This window comes from Labrus mixtus, chromosome 8, assembly GCF_963584025.1.
Source record: "Labrus mixtus chromosome 8, fLabMix1.1, whole genome shotgun sequence".
Classification (NCBI taxonomy): Eukaryota; Metazoa; Chordata; class Actinopteri; order Labriformes; family Labridae; genus Labrus; species Labrus mixtus.
Window position 1 is genome coordinate 31,103,579 of NC_083619.1, and position 21,409 is coordinate 31,124,987.

The 21,409-nt window shown below is 40.6% G+C and overlaps 3 protein-coding genes and 1 long non-coding RNA gene across 5 annotated transcripts in view; 2 read left to right on the plus strand and 2 right to left on the minus strand.

Annotated features, from left to right (window-relative positions):
- Nucleotides 1–1,101: 1,101 nt before the first annotated feature.
- Nucleotides 1,102–12,336, plus strand: impa1 (inositol monophosphatase 1). 2 transcript variants are annotated; one of them, XM_061045556.1, is made up of 9 exons: nt 1,102–1,237; nt 3,325–3,420; nt 3,968–4,101; nt 4,319–4,423; nt 4,618–4,663; nt 11,361–11,469; nt 11,585–11,693; nt 11,772–11,923; nt 12,129–12,336. In XM_061045556.1, exons 2-9 carry the CDS (start codon nt 3,358–3,360, stop codon nt 12,251–12,253), a joined length of 843 nt encoding a protein of 280 aa, XP_060901539.1. In that variant the 5' UTR covers nt 1,102–1,237; nt 3,325–3,357; the 3' UTR covers nt 12,254–12,336. The 2 variants fall into 2 exon arrangements, with proteins under 2 accessions (XP_060901539.1, XP_060901540.1); XM_061045557.1 differs by lacking the exon at nt 1,102–1,237 and adding an exon at nt 2,897–3,234.
- Nucleotides 12,337–12,468: 132 nt separating this feature from the next.
- The window catches only part of LOC132979652 (E3 ubiquitin-protein ligase RNF31-like), a 38,067-nt gene continuing 29,126 nt past the window's right edge, over nt 12,469–21,409 (minus strand). The window contains exons 4-13 of the mRNA XM_061045550.1: nt 18,322–18,492; nt 16,486–16,584; nt 16,175–16,264; nt 15,926–16,031; nt 15,718–15,836; nt 14,776–14,889; nt 13,624–13,690; nt 13,454–13,547; nt 13,186–13,375; nt 12,469–13,089 (exon numbers count right to left, since the gene is read on the minus strand). Of these exons, the coding sequence (XP_060901533.1) occupies nt 12,943–13,089; nt 13,186–13,375; nt 13,454–13,547; nt 13,624–13,690; nt 14,776–14,889; nt 15,718–15,836; nt 15,926–16,031; nt 16,175–16,264; nt 16,486–16,584; nt 18,322–18,492 (1,197 nt within the window). The 3' untranslated portion in view covers nt 12,469–12,942. The remainder of the gene's footprint in view (nt 13,090–13,185; nt 13,376–13,453; nt 13,548–13,623; nt 13,691–14,775; nt 14,890–15,717; nt 15,837–15,925; nt 16,032–16,174; nt 16,265–16,485; nt 16,585–18,321; nt 18,493–21,409) is intronic.
- LOC132979659 (uncharacterized) lies at nt 13,699–14,484 on the plus strand. Its single transcript, XR_009674082.1, has 2 exons — nt 13,699–13,844; nt 14,243–14,484. It is a non-coding gene; the product is annotated as an uncharacterized LOC132979659 (long non-coding RNA).
- LOC132979654 (uncharacterized) lies at nt 16,779–18,251 on the minus strand. Its single transcript, XM_061045552.1, has 3 exons — nt 17,908–18,251; nt 17,751–17,852; nt 16,779–17,705 (listed from the first exon to the last, which is right to left on the minus strand). Exons 1-3 carry the CDS (start codon nt 18,164–18,166, stop codon nt 17,014–17,016), a joined length of 1,053 nt encoding a protein of 350 aa, XP_060901535.1. The 5' UTR covers nt 18,167–18,251; the 3' UTR covers nt 16,779–17,013.

Consider the following 21,409-nt stretch of genomic DNA (forward strand, 5'->3'; position numbering starts at 1 on the left):
TCTCAGCCTGTCGTTAGGTTGACTGAAAGTTAGACTGAGACAGCATTTCCAGCATGGAGACCGCCATCGATGGGACTCCAGCGCCCCCTGCAGGAGCAGACGGGTGACTCAGGCTTCAGTAACATTTACAGTCTATGTTGTAGATGTAGAATTTGAGTGGGGACCAGCACAGAGTAGAAGGGGAATGGCAGCTGAAGGAGCTCTTAGAGTGGAACAGAACAGAAAATAAATCATTCAAATATCTGAACTCTGGCAGAAAAACTATAACAAGGACGGTAAGGATAAATCGTACTGCAGAATACTAAAGACAACAAACATGGAGAGACTTAAAGGCAGGGTTGATGTTTTCTAAAAATAGCATGATTCTGAAAGTAGCATTCCCTCAGTGCTCCATCTACACCCCCCCCCCTTATTATTGTTGTTATTATTATTAATAATAATAATTACTATTATTGTTATTATTATTAGTATTGTTATTATAATAATAATAATTAGTATTGTTGTTATTATAATAATAATTATTATTATTATTGTTATTATTATTGTTGTTGTTATTATAATAATAATTATTATTATTGTTGCTATTATTATTATTATAATAATAATAATTATTGTTATTATTATTGTTGTTATTATAATAATAATTATTATCTATAAAGTTATTATTATTGTTGTTGTTGTTATAATAATAATAATTATTATTATTATTATTGTTATTATTATAATTATTATAATTATTATTGTTATTATTGTTGTTGTTGTTATTATAATAATAATTATTATTGTTATTATTATTGTTATTGTTATTATAATAATAATAATGATTATTGTTGTTGTTATTATAACAATAATAATTATTGTTATTATTATTATTGCTGTTGTTATTATTATTATTGTTATTATAATAATAATTATTATTATTATTGCTGTTGTTATTATTATTGTTATTATTATAATAATTATTATTATTATTGCTGTTGTTATTATTATTGTTGTTATTATTATTATTGTTATTAGTAGTATTAGTATAATTATTATTATTGTTTTTATTGTTATCTAATATTTTCTTCTTAACACTCCGGGACAGTAGGTGGCGGTATGCGCCTGTACGTTAAGATAGCAATCCGCCAAAACACACGAAGAAGAAAAAGACACGAAGAAGAAGAAGAGGAAGGGAACCCGGAAGTGAGCGGAGCCGCTAAGTCGCTGCAGCAGATTGTCGTCAGACTGCGCGCAGGTGAGATTTATGTTGTTGTTGTTGTTGTTGTTGTTACGTCATGCCTTGGAGGAAATAACGGAGCTGTCAGAGTGTGTTTGAGTCCAGATCCACTAACACCAGAGTCTCTGTGAGTCCAGATCCACTAACACCAGAGTCTCTGTGAGTCCAGATCCACTAACACCAGGGTCTCTGTGGGTTAAGATCCACTAACACCAGGGTCTCTGTGGGTCCAGATCCACTAACACCAGTGTCTCTGTGGGTCCAGTAGTGATGGCGAAATGAGGCTTTCCAGCCAATTGTATCGCAAATAGATTCATTACTCGAGGCCTCATTTAACACAGTGTACACTAGTGACACCTACTGGTCAAAACAATTTAGAGCAGCCAAATTATTATTGATCACATGACATGCCATTGCATTACTGACATGTTATAGCAAATTGTTCTACTGCGGTAACCAATAAGGATTCACGTGATATTACTTTATAACATACCTTAGTTAATATAATCATATTATCATTCGGTGATCTTTTTTTATGATTTCCTATCAAGATATAGCCTATGAAACAATAATATATATAAATCTATTGTTCAACAAGTTTGAGGATCTGTGTTAACTACAAGTCCAGGAAAAAAGGAAGATTGAAAGCTCCTTAAAGCACTTAAAGCACTTCACCTTCAAATCAAAATAATAAGCCATCGATAATAAACACAGATAATGATGATAGTGACGGAAATAGTAAAAACTAATGGAAGAGATTCAGTGTGGCAATACATGAAAGCTTTGTAGCATAATGGTTATGGCAATGCCACATTTACATAGAGGCTTGGGTTCGATTCCTGATACCAGCAAATAAATGTCTTGTTTTAACGTTTACCTTATTGGGAGATGATAACTCAAAATGCTCCCAAACAGGAGACGTTTTCCTCTTTCTCACAGGCTCCATTTCTCCAACCAAAACTCCAACTCTCAACAACCAACTAACGCAAACTCACGAGGAGACATGACAAGTGGGTTTCGCTTCCTTTTATCCACAACCCGAAACACAAACAAATCAATGACGTAGTTCTACTCGAAGTGAGGCCTCGTTTGTCATCGATGACGCGCTTCTCTGAAAATGACACGAGCCTCGATACGGGGCCTCGGCTAGAAAAGCCCCTCCTACTCGACACACGCTTCAAAGCCTCGGTGTCAAACGTAACATCACTAGGGTCCAGATCCACTAACACCAGGGTCTCTGTGGGTCCGGATCCACTAACACCAGGGTCTCTGTGGGTCCAGATCCACTAACACCAGGGTCTCTGTGGGTCCAGTGTCTCTGTGAGTCCAGATCCACTAACACCAGGGTCTCTGTGGGTCCAGGGTCTCTGTGGGTCCAGATCCACTAACACCAGGGTCTCTGTGGGTCCAGTGTCTCTGTGAGTCCAGATCCACTAACACCAGGGTCTCTGTGGGTCCAGGGTCTCTGTGGGTCCAGATCCACTAACACCAGAGAGCGTGATTAACAGTCATGATAATTAAGAGAGAGAGAAAAGGGGTGGAGCTAGCTTCATATGACCTTGTAGTTGAGTTTGTGAGTAAAAGATATTCATCATTTAACATCTTAAAAACACTTTTTTTACTCTGTTGAAGGATGAACGATGATTTCAGTTCATCACTTTACAGACTATAATGTTATTATACAGGACTCCTCCCCCCTCTCCATCAAGACATCTGATTGGTCAGTGGGCGGAGACTTCCACAGGTTGATCTCTCCAACATAACCTGGAGCAGGTTAGGTGTGCAGCATAGGTTACCATGGCGATATACCCAGGTAACAAATGAACCACCTAACCACCCAGAGTTAACCCTGAAGTGACCTGTAACCCCAAATCCTGCTTCTTAGTCCCGCCCCCTGGAGTATATACGCTGCTCTAAGCATGCTGGGATACGTAGTGACGTGAACCGAGCTGGCGCCGCCACTTTAACCATTTTCCCTCCGTCATGAGGTCATCAGCGTCCACACGCATCAGCCTGTCACTTTTTTTCAAACTTTATTTAAACTTCACGAGACGATGTTTCAGCTCAGCACTCAGCCATGACATCATCACTCTCTTCTACTGCAGTTTCACGCCCATATAAGGAGCTGCTCCTACAACATGGCTGACCTCTGGCAGAACGCCATGGACCACGGGGTCGCTGCAGCCCGCCGAGCCGGAGAGGTCAGTGAGTGAGTGAGAGAGAGAGAGACAGAGAGAGACAGAGAGAGAGAAACAGAGAGAGAGAGAGAGAGAGACAGAGAGAGAAACAGAGAGAGAGAGACAGAGAGAGAGAAACAGAGAGAAACAGAGAGAGAGACAGAGAGAGAAACAGAGAGAGAGAGAGAAACAGAGAGAGAAACAGAGAGAGAGACAGAGAGAAACAGAGAGAGAGAGACAGAGAGAGAGAAACAGAGAGAGAGAGAGAGAGAAACAGAGAGAGACAGACAGAGAGAGAGAGAGAAACAGAGACAGAGGGAGAGAGACAGGGAGAGAGAGGGAGAGAGACAGAGGGAGACAGGGAGAGGGAGAGAGAGACAGAGGGAGAGAGACAGACAGAGAGAGAGAGAGAAACAGAGACAGAGGGAGAGAGACAGGGAGAGAGAGGGAGAGAGACAGAGGGAGACAGGGAGAGGGAGAGAGAGACAGAGGGAGAGAGACAGACAGAGGGAGAGAGACAGAGGGAGAGGTGTACTGGTGTGTTGATCAGGTGTACTGGTGTGTTGATCAGGTGGTGCGTGAGGCTCTGAAGGGCGACAGGACGGTCATGACGAAGAGTTCGTCGGTTGATTTGGTGACACAAACGGATCAGAAGGTAGAAAAACTCATCATCCAATCAGTGAAGGAGAAATACCCCACACACAGGTAAGGATCAGACACACACACACACACACAAACACAGAGGTAACAAACACACAGGTAAGGATCAGACACACACACAAACACAGAGGTAACAAACACACAGGTAAGGATCAGACACACACACAAACACACAGGTAACAGACTTTCATCAAATAAAAACAACTTTTGTTATTTTCTTATTTTATTCAAACAGTAAATACACAGTGTGTGTGTGTGTCAGGTTCATAGGGGAGGAGTCTGTGGCTGAAGGTGAACCTTGTGTTCTGACTGATGAGCCCACCTGGATCATCGATCCCATCGACGGGACAACTAACTTTGTTCACGCGTGAGTTAGTTTGATGACATCATTACTGATGATTATAAATGTATTACTAATAATCAGCTGACTCAATCATGTCTTCACGATAAAGCAATCCAAAAGTTGTTGTTTACAGGTAAACAAACTTGAAGTTAGACAGTGAACACAAATATGAACACATGAACTATTAAAAATATATTCCTATTTAATGTCTCTGACAGGTTTCCTTTTATTGCTGTTTCTATCGGATTCTCTGTCAACAAACAGGTCAGTTTATAAAAGCTACATACTGTACTTTACTACACTGTTTCATGGTGTACTGTACTTTACTACACTGTTTCACGATGTACTGTACTTTACTACACTGTTTCATGGTGTACTGTAGAGTACTGTACTTTACTACACTGTTTCATGGTGTACTGTACTTTACTACACTGGTTCATGGTGTACTGTAGAGTACTGTACTTTACTACACTGTTTCATGGTGTACTGTAGAGTACTGTACTGCTTCATGGTGTACTGTAGAGTACTGTACTTTACTACACTGTTTCATGGTATACTGTAGAGTACTGTACTTTACTACACTGTTTCATGGTGTACTGTAGAGTACTGTACTTTACTACACTGTTTCATGGTGTACTGTACTTTACTACACTGGTTCATGGTGTACTGTAGAGTACTGTACTTTACTACACTGTTTCATGGTGTACTGTAGTTTACTACACCGGTTCATGGTGTACTGTAGAGTACTGTACTTTACTACACTGTTTCATGGTGTGCTATAGAGTACTGTACTTTACTACACTGTTTCATGGTGTACTGTAGAGTACTGTACTTTACTACACTGTTTCATGGTGTACTGTACTTTACTACACTGTTTCATGGTGTACTATAGAGTACTGTACTTTACTACACTGTTTCATGGTGTACTATAGATTACTGTACTTTACTACACTGTTTCATGGTGTACTGTAGAGTACTGTACTTTACTACACTGGTTCATGGTGTACTGTAGAGTACTGTACTGCTTCATGGTGTACTGTAGAGTACTGTACTTTACTACACTGTTTCATGGTATACTGTAGAGTACTGTACTTTACTACACTGTTTCATGGTGTACTGTACTTTACTACACTGTTTCACGATGTACTGTACTTTACTACACTGTTTCATGGTGTGCTGTAGAGTACTGTACTTTACTACACTGTTTCATGGTGTACTGTACTTTACTACACTGTTTCATGGTGTACTGTAGAGTACTGTACTTTACTACACTGGTTCATGGTGTACTGTAGAGTACTGTACTGCTTCATGGGGTACTGTAGAGTACTGTACTTTACTACACTGTTTCATGGTATACTGTGGAGTACTGTACTTTACTACACTGTTTCATGGTGTACTGTACTTCACTACACTGTTTCACGATGTACTGTACTTTACTACACTGGTTCATGGTGTACTGTAGAGTACTGTACTTTACTACACTGTTTCATGGTGTACTGTAGAGTACTGTACTGCTTCATGGGGTACTGTAGAGTACTGTACTTTACTACACTGGTTCATGGTGTACTGTAGAGTACTGTACTTTACTACACTGTTTCATGGTGTACTGTACTTTACTACACTGGTTCATGGTGTACTGTAGAGTACTGTACTTTACTACACTGTTTCATGGTGTACTGTAGAGTACTGTACTTTACTACACTGGTTCATGGTGTACTGTAGAGTACTGTACTTTACTACACTGTTTCATGGTGTACTGTAGATTACTGTACTTTACTACACTGTTTCATGGTGTACTGTAGAGTACTGTACTTTACTACACTGTTTCATGGTGTACTATAGATTACTGTACTTTACTACACTGTTTCATGGTGTACTGTAGAGTACTGTACTTTACTACACTGGTTCATGGTGTACTGTAGAGTACTGTACTTTACTACACTGTTTCATGGTGTACTGTAGATTACTGTACTTTACTACACTGTTTCATGGTGTACTGTAGAGTACTGTACTTTACTACACTGTTTCATGGTGTACTGTACTTTACTACACTGTTTCATGGTGTACTATAGAGTACTGTACTTTACTACACTGTTTCATGGTGTACTATAGATTACTGTACTTTACTACACTGGTTCATGGTGTACTGTAGAGTACTGTACTTTACTACACTGTTTCATGGTGTACTGTAGATTACTGTACTTTACTACACTGTTTCATGGTGTACTGTAGAGTACTGTACTTTACTACACTGGTTCATGGTGTACTGTAGAGTACTGTACTTTACTACACTGTTTCATGGTGTACTGTACTTTACTACACTGGTTCATGGTGTACTGTAGAGTACTGTACTTTACTACACTGTTTCATGGTGTACTATAGATTATTGTACTTTACTACACTGTTTCATGGTGTACTATAGATTACTGTACTTTACTACACTGTTTCATGGTGTACTGTAGAGTACTGTACTTTACTACACTGTTTCATGGTGTACTGTAGAGTACTGTACTGCTTCATGGTGTACTGTAGAGTACTGTACTTTACTACACTGTTTCATGGTATACTGTGGAGTACTGTACTTAACTACACTGTTTCATGGTGTACTGTACTTCACTACACTGTTTCACGATGTACTGTACTTTACTACACTGGTTCATGGTGTACTGTAGAGTACTGTACTTTACTACACTGGTTCATGGTGTACTGTAGAGTACTGTACTGCTTCATGGTGTACTGTAGAGTACTGTACTTTACTACACTGTTTCATGGTGTACTGTAGATTACTGTACTTTACTACACTGTTTCATGGTGTACTATAGATTACTGTACTTTACTACACTGTTTCATGGTGTACTGTAGAGTACTGTACTTTACTACACTGGTTCATGGTGTACTGTAGAGTACTGTACTTTACTACACTGTTTCATGGTGTACTGTAGATTACTGTACTTTACTACACTGTTTCATGGTGTACTGTAGAGTACTGTACTTTACTACACTGTTTCATGGTGTACTGTACTTTACTACACTGTTTCATGGTGTACTATAGATTACTGTACTTTACTACACTGGTTCATGGTGTACTGTAGAGTACTGTACTTTACTACACTGTTTCATGGTGTACTGTAGATTACTGTACTTTACTACACTGTTTCATGGTGTACTGTAGAGTACTGTACTTTACTACACTGGTTCATGGTGTACTGTAGAGTACTGTACTTTACTACACTGTTTCATGGTGTACTATAGATTATTGTACTTTACTACACTGTTTCATGGTGTACTATAGATTACTGTACTTTACTACACTGTTTCATGGTGTACTGTAGAGTACTGTACTTTACTACACTGGTTCATGGTGTACTGTAGAGTACTGTACTTTACTACACTGTTTCATGGTGTACTGTAGATTACTGTACTTTACTACACTGTTTCATGGTGTACTATAGATTACTGTACTTTACTACACTGTTTCATGGTGTACTATAGATTACTGTACTTTACTACACTGTTTCATGGTGTACTGTAGAGTACTGTACTTTACAACACTGGTTCATGGTGTACTGTAGAGTACTGTACTTTACTACACTGGTTCATGGTGTACTGTACTTTACTACACTGGTTCATGGTGTACTGTAGAGTACTGTACTTTACTACACTGGTTCATGGTGTACTGTAGAGTACTGTACTTTACTACACTGTTTCATGGTGTACTGTAGATTACTGTACTTTACTACACTGTTTCATGGTGTACTGTAGAGTACTGTACTTTACTACACTGGTTCATGGTGTACTGTAGATTATTGTACTTTACTACACTGTTTCATGGTGTACTATAGATTACTGTACTTTACTACACTGTTTCATGGTGTACTGTAGAGTACTGTACTTTACTACACTGGTTCATGGTGTACTGTAGAGTACTGTACTTTACTACACTGTTTCATGGTGTACTGTAGATTACTGTACTTTACTACACTGTTTCATGGTGTACTATAGATTACTGTACTTTACTACACTGTTTCATGGTGTACTATAGATTACTGTACTTTACTACACTGTTTCATGGTGTACTGTAGAGTACTGTACTTTACAACACTGGTTCATGGTGTACTGTAGAGTACTGTACTTTACTACACTGGTTCATGGTGTACTGTACTTTACTACACTGGTTCATGGTGTACTGTAGAGTACTGTACTTTACTACACTGGTTCATGGTGTACTGTAGAGTACTGTACTTTACTACACTGTTTCATGGTGTACTGTAGATTACTGTACTTTACTACACTGTTTCATGGTGTACTGTAGAGTACTGTACTTTACTACACTGGTTCATGGTGTACTGTAGAGTACTGTACTTTACTACACTGTTTCATGGTGTACTGTAGAGTACTGTACTGCTTCATGGTGTACTGTAGAGTACTGTACTTTACTACACTGTTTCATGGTATACTGTAGAGTACTGTACTTTACTACACTGTTTCATGGTGTTCTGTACTTTACTACACTGTTTCACGATGTACTGTACTTTACTACACTGTTTCATGGTGTACTGTAGAGTACTGTACTTTACTACACTGTTTCATGGTGTACTGTAGAGTACTGTACTTTACTACACTGTTTCATGGTGTACTGTACTTTACTACACTGGTTCATGGTGTACTGTAGAGTACTGTACTTTACTACACTGTTTCATGGTGTACTGTAGTTTACTACACTGGTTCATGGTGTACTGTAGAGTACTGTACTTTACTACACTGTTTCATGGTGTGCTGTAGAGTACTGTACTTTACTACACTGTTTCATGGTGTACTGTACTTTACTACACTGTTTCATGGTGTACTGTAGAGTACTGTACTTTACTACACTGTTTCATGGTGTACTGTAGTTTACTACACTGCTTCATGGTGTACTGTAGAGTACTGTACTTTACTACACTGTTTCATGGTGTGCTGTAGAGTACTGTACTTTACTACACTGTTTCATGGTGTACTGTACTTTACTAAACTGTTTCATGGTGTACTATAGAGTACTGTACTTTACTACACTGGTTCATGGTGTACTGTAGAGTACTGTACTTTACTACACTGGTTCATGGTGTACTGTAGAGTACAGTACTGCTTCATGGTGTACTGTAGAGAACTGGACTTTACTACACTATTTCATGGTGTACTGTAGAGTACTGTACTTTACTACACTGTTTCATGGTGTACTGTACTTTACTACACTGTTTCATGGTGTACTGTAGAGTACTGTACTTTACTACACTGTTTCATGGTGTACTGTACTTTACTACACTGTTTCATGGTGTACTGTAGAGTACTGTACTTTACTACACTGGTTCATGGTGTACTGTAGAGTACTGTACTTTACTACACTGGTTCATGGTGTACTATAGATTACTGTACTTTACTACACTGTTTCATGGTGTACTGTAGAGTACTGTACTTTACTACACTGGTTCATGGTGTACTGTAGAGTACTGTACTGCTTCATGGTGTACTGTAGAGTACTGTACTTTACTACACTGTTTCATGGTATACTGTGGAGTACTGTACTTTACTACACTGTTTCATGGTGTACTGTAGAGTACTGTACTTTACTACACTGTTTCACGATTTACTGTACTTTACTACACTGTTTCATGGTGTGCTGTAGAGTACTGTACTTTACTACACTGTTTCATGGTGTACTGTAGAGTACTGTACTTTACTACACTGTTTCATGGTGTACTGTAGAGTACTGTACTGCTTCATGGTGTACTGTAGAGTACTGTACTTTACTACACTGTTTCATGGTATACTGTGGAGTACTGTACTTTACTACACTGTTTCATGGTGTACTGTACTTTACTACACTGTTTCACAATGTACTGTACTTTACTACACTGGTTCATGGTGTACTGTAGAGTACTGTACTGCTTCATGGTGTACTGTAGAGTACTGTACTTTACTACACTGTTTCATGGTATACTGTAGAGTACTGTACTTTACTACACTGTTTCATGGTGTACTGTACTTTACTACACTGGTTCATGGTGTACTGTAGAGTACTGTACTTTACTACACTGTTTCATGGTGTACTGTAGAGTACTGTACTTTACTACACTGTTTCATGGTGTACTATAGATTACTGTACTTTACTACACTGGTTCATGGTGTACTGTAGAGTACTGTACTGCTTCATGGTGTACTGTAGAGAACTGTACTTTACTACACTGGTTCATGGTGTACTGTAGAGTACTTTGCTTTACTACACTGTTTCATGGTGTGCTGTAGAGTACTGTACTTTACTACGCCGGTTCGTGGTGTACTGTAGAGTACTGTACTTTACTACAGTTTGATGATGTACTGTAGAGAACTGTACTTTACTACACTGTTTCATGGTGTACTGTAGAGTACTGTACTTTACTACACTGTTTCATGGTATACTGTAGAGTACTGTACTTGACTACACTGTTTCATGATGTACTGTAGAAAACTGTACTTTACTACACTGTTTCATGGTGTACTGTAGAGTACTGTACTTTACTGCACTGCTCCATGGTGTACTGTAGAGTACTGTACTTTACTACACTGTTTCATGGTGTACTGTACTTTACTGCACTCCTCCATGGTGTACTGTAGAGTACTGTACTTTACTACACTGTTTCATGGTGTACTATAGATTACTGTACTTTACTACACTGTTTCATGGTGTACTGTAGAGTACTGTACTTTACTACACTGTTTCATGGTGTATTGTACTTTACTACACTGTTTCATGGTGTACTGTAGAGTACTGTACTTTACTACACTGTTTCATGGTGTACTGTAGAGTACTGTACTTTACTGCACTGTTTCATGGTGTAATGTAGAGTACTGTACTTTATGTCACTGTTTCATGGTGTACTGTAGAGTACTGTAATTTGTGTCATGGTGTATCATCAGTGTGTGCTCGTCGTGTGTTGGGTGTCAGGTGGAGTTCGGCGTGGTCTACAGCTGTCTCGAGGATAAGATGTTTACAGCGAGGAGGGGGAAGGGAGCTTTCTGTAACGGAGAGCCACTGCAGGTTTCTGATCAGAAAGGTCAATAATCGTTTATTCATCAATACATCAGCAGCACATTTAAAGTAACATTAATGAGATCAATGTTTGATTCAGGTGTTACTGTCCCTTTAAATAACACGATCCTCTCTGTCAGACATCAAACAATCCATCATCGCCACCGAGTTTGGATCAAACCGAGACCCTGAAACCGTCGAGAGAATCTTCTCCAGCATGAGAAACATCGTCACCATCCCTGTACACGGGTAACACTGCAGGACTCCTCTCATTCAGGGTTAGATCTCTGACCCCTCAGTGTTCTTCTAACGTCTCTTTGTTTTCAGCGTGCGTGGAGCAGGAACGGCGGCCATCAACATGTGTCTGGTGGCGTCTGGTTGTGTGGAAGCATATTATGAGATTGGGATCCACGTTTGGGACATTGCTGCAGGCTCACTGATCGTATCAGAGGCCGGAGGGGTCCTGATGGACGTGGAGGGTAAAGATGCTCAGATGGCTGCCGATAATAATGTTTGAGGGGTCTACACCTTTATTGACGGGTCTAAGCTTGTATTAGGGGTCTAAGCCTTTATTAAGGGCTCTAAGCATGTATTAGAGGTCTAAACATGTATTAGAGCTCTAAACCTGTATTAAGGACTCTAAGCATGTATTAGGGGTAAATAGAAAATGTGCTCTGGTTTCAGGAGGGGAGATGGATCTGATGTCTAGAAGAATCGTTGCCGCCAACAGCCGAAGTGTCGCTGAGAGGATCGTCAAAGAGATCGACTCCTACAGTCCTCAGAGGGACGACGCTCCGCTTACGCAGTAGACACCTGCAGTGCATTGTGGGATACACAACATATTTTATGTTTAGTTTGTAAAGTTTGTAATAAAGTTTGTCACTACAACAAACCTGCCGTTTGGTCTGATGTCACATCTGCACAACATAGGTGTTACATTAACCTTCAATTTATGCTGTTTATAACTGAAACAGCAGCACAAGCAGGTTGTCATGGAAACAAAGGACAGGAAGTGTACTCCAACAATGTTTTACAGTTTTATTAAATAACTTGAAACTGTTAAAGTGCAGAAAGTAAAAAGTCACCTGCTGTTACACATGCTAACGAGCTAAGTCGTGCTGACACTGCTAAAGTGTTTACATGTAAAAAAGTGAATAATTAACCGAGTAAAGACTTTTCAACATAGTTAGCTTGTTAAGGCAAACATCAGCTCTCTGATTGGCTGCTCACTCAGTTTTTGGTCCCTTTCTTGTACTTTGATGACAGCATATAAGCAAATAAGACGTTGTCAGAGCAGAAGAGTGATGTCACTGATGAAGTCACTAGAAAGAACAACTTACCAACCACAAATTACATTTTGTTCATTTTCATCAGGTCAGATGTCAAGTGCTGACCACGCCCCCTACCAGTGATGTCACACTGGGATGTCCTTAAGAGACATCACTGATGGAGGCCGGTCAGAGTGAGACAGGACGCTGCCTCCTACTTCGTAGATAGGTTAGGGGTGGGCGGAGTCAGCTAGTCCCTGAGCAGCAGGTAGGTGGGCGGAGCTCCATGGGTCACCGCAGAGGGCAGGGGGCAGCGGACGTGCTTCAGTTTGAGCAGGAAGTCTCTGCTTCCTGAGTGGAACACTATTGGTCAGAGTCTAAGGAGAGAGAAAGAGAGGAGCCTTCACTGTGATTGACTGAAAATCACCAACAGTTATCACTTTGGTTTCCTGTGTTCACATGAAATTATTTACGTTTACGATGATGCGACTGACCAGGAGGAGGCGCTGTGAGTACAGCTGCTCTGGTTCTTCTGGTCTCCTGGTTGGCAAGGAAACATGCCAGCGCTGCAGCTCCGCCTTCATCTCTGCTTGGCTGAAGAGCACAGCCGGGTCGCCATGACAACGGTTAATGAGCTCCACCAAACTCTCCTTATAGTGTAACCTGACAGAGCAGACGTGTGGAGACTGATTACACAACAAACACACCTGAACAGGTACACTGGTATCAGACTGGTCTTACTGGCAGTATCCTCTGTAGTCAGGGTGGACGGGGCGTCCACATGGCTCCTCCCGCCTGCTGCCATCATCTTTCAGCTCCAAAATCAAACACACACCTTACAATAAACACACCAGTCAATCAAACAGGAGGGCATGGTTAGACCCTACCTTCAGTTCAGTAAGACACCTCACCTGTCAGACTGTTGTCAGGTGAGCTGCCATTGGCTGGCTCCAACCAGGCGGGAGACGCTCTGTAATACTGAGAAACAACACACCGTCAGCCTGCTCACCTGTGACACCTGTGTCTGATTACCTGTGAGACAGTCTAAACTCAGGTGTCAGAGAATACCTGTCTGCACCTGTCAGCTGCTCAGTGCTGCCACCATGGCTTCCACAGTTACTACACTGTGACGGTTTGATGTGGATTTCCTTGTTGTTGATATGTTTGACGATGAAGAAATTTGCCGTTGAGACTGACTTGCTTTCAAAGAGTATAATTTTTATAAGCAAGAAACAGAGTCACTGGTCACGTCTGACCAGGAGGATCATGAAGCCAAATAATGATCTCTCGCGAAAATACAGAGACAATCGCCTATATGCACCCAAAACCATCTGCTTTTCGTCATGGGTCATAAAAACATCATGTACCACATCCATATTTGGCAATTCCCTTACACAACACCTCAGTGTAAACATTCAACTTGAGGGGACTCCTAAATCTCCTTCAGATACAAATTCTCTCCAGATGTATACGTTACAAACTTAAAGGTGCAGTATATTATCTCTGTCCTAGTTACATCAGATACTTCAGGTTTTAGTGGCAAGACTTTTAATTTAATTTGTTTGTTTTCTGGGGTGCCAGCCAGGCTGTCCAGACGCAAAAGTCGTTTTGGTTTGTTATTTTAAGTCACCACACTTATTGTCAAAAACCCAACACAAAGGATGTAAAAGTATTAAACTAAACCACCTTATAAATAAATAAGAAGAATGAAACAGAAACTGCCACCCAAGTTCACTTCAATAAATCATTCTTGTATTAGGTAACATAAAAAAGTGGTAAAACAAACAATCAACAAAAATATCCTTTTTCAGGCCCTTAATGTTCAATTTAAAAAACAAAAAGGAGTCTTTCAGGGTCAAAAAATAAAATAAAAAGAGTCCAAAAGAAATAATAGTACGTTCAGTTCAAAATAACTCAGGTGAAACAGCAGTGACATCACATCTTACAGGTCCGTTTACACCTGAACCTGTTTAAGTCTCATGCTGGGATCAGATCTGAACTGTGTACCTGCTGATTCACAAAAACCTCTATCAGAACATTTCACATCATCACTGTATTCTTACCTGTAACAGCAGGTGTAGGCGGGGCACGGACCAGTCTCTCAGGTGGTACAGGCAGTCTCGAGGATGGTGGGCATGCAGACCTTTGCTTCCACAATCGGCAGAGAAGCTACAAGCCTGAACACAACAACATGTTACCATCAGGTGAACTGGATTCACAAAAACCTGCTCATAATCTGTCACAGTATAATGAAGAGTAGAATCAAGAGTGGAATCAAGAGTAGAATCAGTAGAATAAAGATTAGAATCAGAGTAGAATCAGTGGAATCAAGAGTAGAATCAATGGAATCAAGAGTAGAATCAGTAGAATAAAGAGTAGAATCAGAGTAGAATCAGTGGAATCAAGAGTAGAATCAGTAGAATAAAGATTAGAATCAGAGTAGAATCAGTGGAATCAAGAGTAGAATCAAGATTAGAATCAGAGTAGAATCAGTGGAATCAGAGTAGAATCAGTGGAATCAAGAGTAGAATCAGAGTAGAATCAGTAGAATAAAGATTAGAATCAGAGTAGAATCAGTGGAATCAAGAGTAGAATCAAGAGTAGAATCAGAGTAGAATCAGTGGAATCAAGAGTAGAATCAGTGGAATCAAGAGTAGAATCAGAGTAGAATCAGTAGAATCAGAGTAGAATCAGTGGAATCAGTAGAATCAGTGTAGAATCAGAGTGGAATCAGAGTAGAATCAGAGTAGAATCAGTAGAATCAGTGGATTCAGAGTAGAATCAGAGTAGAATCAGTAGAATCAGTAGAATGAATAGAATCAGTGGAATCAGAGTAGAATCAGTGGAATCAGAGTAGAATCAGTAGAATGAGTAGAATCAGAGTAGAATCAGTGGAATCAGAGTAGAATCAGTAGAATGAGTAGAATCAGTGGAATCAGTAGAATCAGTGTAGAATCAGAGTAGAATCAGAGTAGAATCAGTAGAATCAGTAGAGTTGGACTCACAGATCCTAAGCTGAAGGTCCGGCTGCAGCCTCCACAGAACTGATGCTGACACTGAGAGCAGGTGAAGTGAAGACAGCCTCCTTTAGACACACTGAACACACACTGACAGCTGGGACACTCTGAGGACACACACACATTAAACACACGTGATGTTCCAGTAGTGCTCAGGTCCAGGTGTGTGTGTGTGTGTGTGTGTGTGTGTGTGTACCGATGCTGTTGTAGCTGAGTGTTGGGTTCGGGTTCTGGTCCAGATGGTTCTGCTGCTTCCAGACTCTAAACTGCTGACAGGACAGTCCCTGATGCTGAGGAGACCACTGCACACACACACACACACACACAGCTATTAGAGAGAGAGAGAGAGAGTGTGTGTGTGTGTGTGTGTGTGTGTGTGTGTGTGTGTGTGTGTGTGTGTGTGTGTGTGTGTGTGTGTGTGTGTGTGTGTGTGTGTGAGACTTACAGGGGATCTGCACTGACAGCAGGTACTCTTCTTACAGCTGGGACAGTCCATTCTCAACCTGTCAGCCTCATGAAGCATGCCGAAGGAACACTGAAACACACACACACACACACACACACACACACACACACACACACACACACACACACACACACACACACACACACACACACACACACACACACACACACACACACACACAGTGTGGGGGATCGGATGGTGCTGCCTTCAGCTCATTAAACCCCTCCCCCCTCTCTAACCGTTAGCAGCCCTGCCCACTCTGCGGCGTTAGTAGAGGTGTGAGGCCTTACGTGAGCGCACCAGCGGAAGTTTGGCATCTCCTGCAGAGCTTGATCTCTGAGTTTCCTCTGGAAGAGTTCGTGGATCTGAGGCGGCAGGAAGTGGCGTATCTGCACAAATACAAACAACAACTGAAACTCAGAGTCTGGAGGCGGAGCCACGATTGATGGGCGGAGTCATGACTGTAAACAAAGCATCATTCATCAGACACTTCCTGACTTCAACATCTGCTGTAACCATGACAACCACAGGTCTGCCGTTAACACGGTCACTCTTTGAACCGTAACACCGGTGTTATAAAAATCAACACAAACATCCTGTTTGTCCAAAGTCAGTGGATTTGAGTTCTTTAGAGGCCGAGATGATGTTAGAAACTTTGTTCATACATCACCACAGGAAGTACCTTCATGTAGGAGCATTTCACAATAAAAGCTCCTGTGGGGAATAATGTCTCTAAAGTACAGGGGGCGCTATGCTCTTGCTCCATGATCCATCTGAGCATGTCAGAGAGAGAGACTTAAGGTTTGGAGGATCCTTTTTCAAATGAACATCCCCCTTCTGTTGAGAGTGAACATGAGAGGAGAGTGAACATGAGAAGAGAGTGAACATGACAGTGAACATGAGAAGAGAGTAAACATGAGAAGAGAGTGAACATGACAGTGAACATGAGAAGAGAGTGAACATGAGAAGAGAGTGAACATAAGAGAGTGAACATGAGAAGAGAGTAAACATAAGAGAGTGAACATGAGAAGAGAGTGAACATAAGAGAGCAAACATGAGAAGAGAGTGAACATAAGAGAGTGAACATGAGAAAAGAGTGAACATAAGAGAGTAAACATAAGAGAGTGAACATGAGAAGAGAGTGAACATAAGAGAGCAAACATGAGAAGAGAGTGAACATAAGAGAGTGAACATGAGAAGAGAGTGAACATGAGAAGAGTGAACATGACAGTGAACATGATAAGAGAGTGAACATGACAGTGAACATGAGAAGAGAGTGAACATGAGAAGCGAGTGAACATAAGAGAGTGAACATGAGAAGAGAGTGAACATGAGAAGAGAGTGAACATAAGAGAGTGAACATACGAGTGAACATGAGAAGAGAGTGAACATGAGAAGAGAGTGAACATGAGGAGAGTGAACATGACCGTGAACATGAGAAGGGAGTGAACATGGGAAGAGAGTGAACATGAGAAGAGAGTGAACATGAGAAGAGAGTGAACATAAGAGAGTAAACATGAGAAGAGAGTGAACATAAGAGAGTAAACATGAGAAGAGAGTGAACATGAGGAGAGAGTGAACATGAGAAGAGAGTGAACATGAGAAGAGAGTGAACATGGGAAGAGAGTGAACATGAGAAGAGAGTGAACATAAGAGAGTGAACATGACAGTGAACATGAGAAGAGACTGAACATGACAGTGAACATGAGAAGAGAGTGAACATGAGGAGAGTGAACATGAGAAAAGAGTGAACATAAGAGAGTAAACATGAGAAGAGAGTGAACATGAGAAGAGAGTGAACATAAGAGAGTGAACATAAGAGAGTGAACATGAGAAGAGAGTGAACATGAGAGTGATCATTGTGGGAGGCTTTGTTTCTCTCTTTGAGTCGATCTCACCCACAAGCTGACTTTGATTGTCTGAGTTTAAACTCAACGCTGTGCCGCTGCCCTTCAGAGCGGTGAGCAACATTTGGTTCTGTGCTCGGAGAGTCAGAGGGATTCTAGGTTTGTGAAAATGTTTACATTTCACACCGATCGCGTCAAGTCTGAGAGGACCTTCATTCATGTGACCATTACCTGTCTCCGCTCACCTCACCTGAGTTGACCTGACCTCTGACCCCTCACCTGTGTGTCCAACAGGTTGAAGTAGTCCATCCCGCTATGACCTTTCACCTCTGGTCTGCCACACTGAGGACAAACCAGCTGATCGATGCTCTTCTCTTTAATGGCCGCCGAAAAAAACGTCTTAAAACATATCTGACACAGGAAGCAGGAGCAGTGAGTCATGGTGATGATCTACGAGAAATACAGACAGAGAAGAAGAAGCAGTGAGTCATGGTGATGATCTACGAGAAATACAGACAGAGAAGAAGAAGAAGGAGCAGTGAGTCATAGTGATGATCTACGATAAATACAGACAGAGAAGAAGAAACAGTGAGTCATGGTGATGATCTACGATAAATACAGACAGAGAAGAAGAAACAGTGAGTCATGGTGATGATCTACAATAAATACAGACAGAGAAGAAGAAACAGTGAGTCATGGTGATGATCTACGAGAAATACAGACACAGAAGAAGAAGAAGAAACAGTGAGTCATGGTGATGATCTACGATAAATACAGACAGAGAAGAAGACGAAACAGTGAGTCAAGGTGATGATCTACGAGAAATACAGACAGAGAAGAAGAAGCAGTGAGTCATGGTGATGATCTACGAGAAATACAGACAGAGAAGAAGAAGAAACAGTGAGTCATGGTGATGATCTACGATAAATACAGACAGAGAAGAAGAAACAGTGAGTCATGGTGATGATCTACGATAAATACAGACAGAGAAGAAGAAACAGTGAGTCATGGTGATGATCTACAATAAATACAGACAGAGAAGAAGAAACAGTGAGTCATGGTGATGATCTACGAGAAATACAGACACAGAAGAAGAAGAAGAAACAGTGAGTCATGGTGATGATCTACGAGAAATACAGACAGAGAAGAAGACGAAACAGTGAGTCAAGGTGATGATCTACGATAAATACAGACAGAGAAGAAGAAGCAGTGAGTCATGGTGATGATCTACGAGAAATACAGACAGAGAAGAAGAAGAAACAGTGAGTCATGGTGATGATCTACGATAAATACAGACAGAGAAGAAGAAACAGTGAGTCATGGTGATGATCTACGAGAAATACAGACAGAGAAGAAGAAGCAGTGAGTCATGGTGATGATCTACGATAAATACAGACAGAGAAGAAGAAGAAGAAACAGTGAGTCATGGTGATGATCTACGATAAATACAGACAGAGAAGAAGAAACAGTGAGTCATGGTGATGATCTACGATAAATACAGACAGAGCAGAAGAAGAAGAAACAGTGAGTCATGGTGATGATCTACGATAAATACAGACAGAGAAGAAGAAACAGTGAGTCATGGTGATGATCTACGATAAATACAGACAGAGAAGAAGAAACAGTGAGTCATGGTGATGATCTACGATAAATACAGACAGAGAAGAAGAAACAGTGAGTCATGGTGATGATCTACGATAAATACAGACAGAGAAGAAGAAGAAACAGTGAGTCATGGTGATGATCTACGATAAATACAGACAGAGAAGAAGCAGTGAGTCATGGTGATGATCTACGAGAAATACAGACACAGAAGAAGAAGAAGAAACAGTGAGTCATGGTGATGATCTACGATAAATACAGACAGAGAAGAAGACGAAACAGTGAGTCAAGGTGATGATCTACGATAAATACAGACAGAGAAGAAGACGAAACAGTGAGTCAAGGTGATGATCTACGAGAAATACAGACAGAGAAGAAGAAGAAACAGTGAGTCATGGTGATGATCTACGATAAATACAGACAGAGAAGAAGAAACAGTGAGTCATGGTGATGATCTACGAGAAATACAGACAGAGAAGAAGAAGCAGTGAGTCATGGTGATGATCTACGAGAAATACAGACAGAGCAGAAGAAGAAGAAACAGTGAGTCATGGTGATGATCTACGATAAATACAGACAGAGAAGAAGAAACAGTGAGTCATGGTGATGATCTACGATAAATACAGACAGAGAAGAAGAAACAGTGAGTCATGGTGATGATCTATGATAAATACAGACAGAGAAGAAACAGTGAGTCATGGTGATGATCTACGATAAATACAGACAGAGAAGAAGAAGAAGAAACAGTGAGTCATGGTGATGATCTACGATAAATACAGACAGAAGAAGAAGAAACAGTGAGTCATGGTGATGATCTACGATAAATACAGACAGAGGAGAAGAAGGAGCAGTGAGTCATGGTGCTCATCTATGAGAAATACAGACAGAGAAGAAGAAACAGTGAGTCATGGTGATGATCTACGATAAATACAGACAGAGAAGAAGAAGAAGCAGTGAGTCATGGTGATGATCTACGATAAATACAGACAGAAGAAGAAGAAACAGTGAGTCATGGTGATGATCTACGATAAATACAGACAGAGAAGAAGAAGCAGTGAGTCATGGTGATGATCTATGATAAATACAGACAGAGAAGAAGAAGAAACAGTGAGTCATGGTGATGATCTACGATAAATACAGACAGAGAAGAAGAAGGAGCAGTGAGTCATGGTGCTCATCTATGAGAAATACAGACAGAGAAGAAGAAACAGTGAGTCATGGTGATGATCTACAATAAATACAGACAGAGAAGAAGAAACAGTGAGTCATGGTGATGATCTACGAGAAATACAGACACAGAAGAAGAAGAAGAAACAGTGAGTCATGGTGATGATCTACGAGAAATACAGACAGAGAAGAAGACGAAACAGTGAGTCAAGGTGATGATCTACGATAAATACAGACAGAGAAGAAGAAGCAGTGAGTCATGGTGATGATCTACGAGAAATACAGACAGAGAAGAAGAAGAAACAGTGAGTCATGGTGATGATCTACGATAAATACAGACAGAGAAGAAGAAACAGTGAGTCATGGTGATGATCTACGAGAAATACAGACAGAGAAGAAGAAGCAGTGAGTCATGGTGATGATCTACGATAAATACAGACAGAGAAGAAGAAGAAGAAACAGTGAGTCATGGTGATGATCTACGATAAATACAGACAGAGAAGAAGAAACAGTGAGTCATGGTGATGATCTACGATAAATACAGACAGAGCAGAAGAAGAAGAAACAGTGAGTCATGGTGATGATCTACGATAAATAC

Coding starts and splice junctions, on each gene's coding strand:
- impa1 (XM_061045556.1), top strand. CDS start 3,358: ATGGCTGACCTCTGGCAGAACGCCATGGACCACGGGGTCGCTGCAGCC. Junction 4,102..4,318: donor GAGAAATACCCCACACACAG/GTAAGGATCAGA, acceptor TGTGTGTGTCAG/GTTCATAGGGGAGGAGTCTG. Junction 11,694..11,771: donor GTCACCATCCCTGTACACGG/GTAACACTGCAG, acceptor CTTTGTTTTCAG/CGTGCGTGGAGCAGGAACGG.
- LOC132979654 (XM_061045552.1), bottom strand. CDS start 18,166: ATGTTGCTCACCGCTCTGAAGGGCAGCGGCACAGCGTTGAGTTTAAAC. Junction 17,853..17,907: donor ACTCTCCTCATGTTCACTCT/CTTCTCATGTTC, acceptor TGTCATGTTCAC/TCTCTTATGTTCACTCTCTT. Junction 17,706..17,750: donor TCTCTCCTCATGTTCACTCT/CTTCTCATGTTT, acceptor TCTCATGTTTAC/TCTCTTATGTTCACTCTCTT.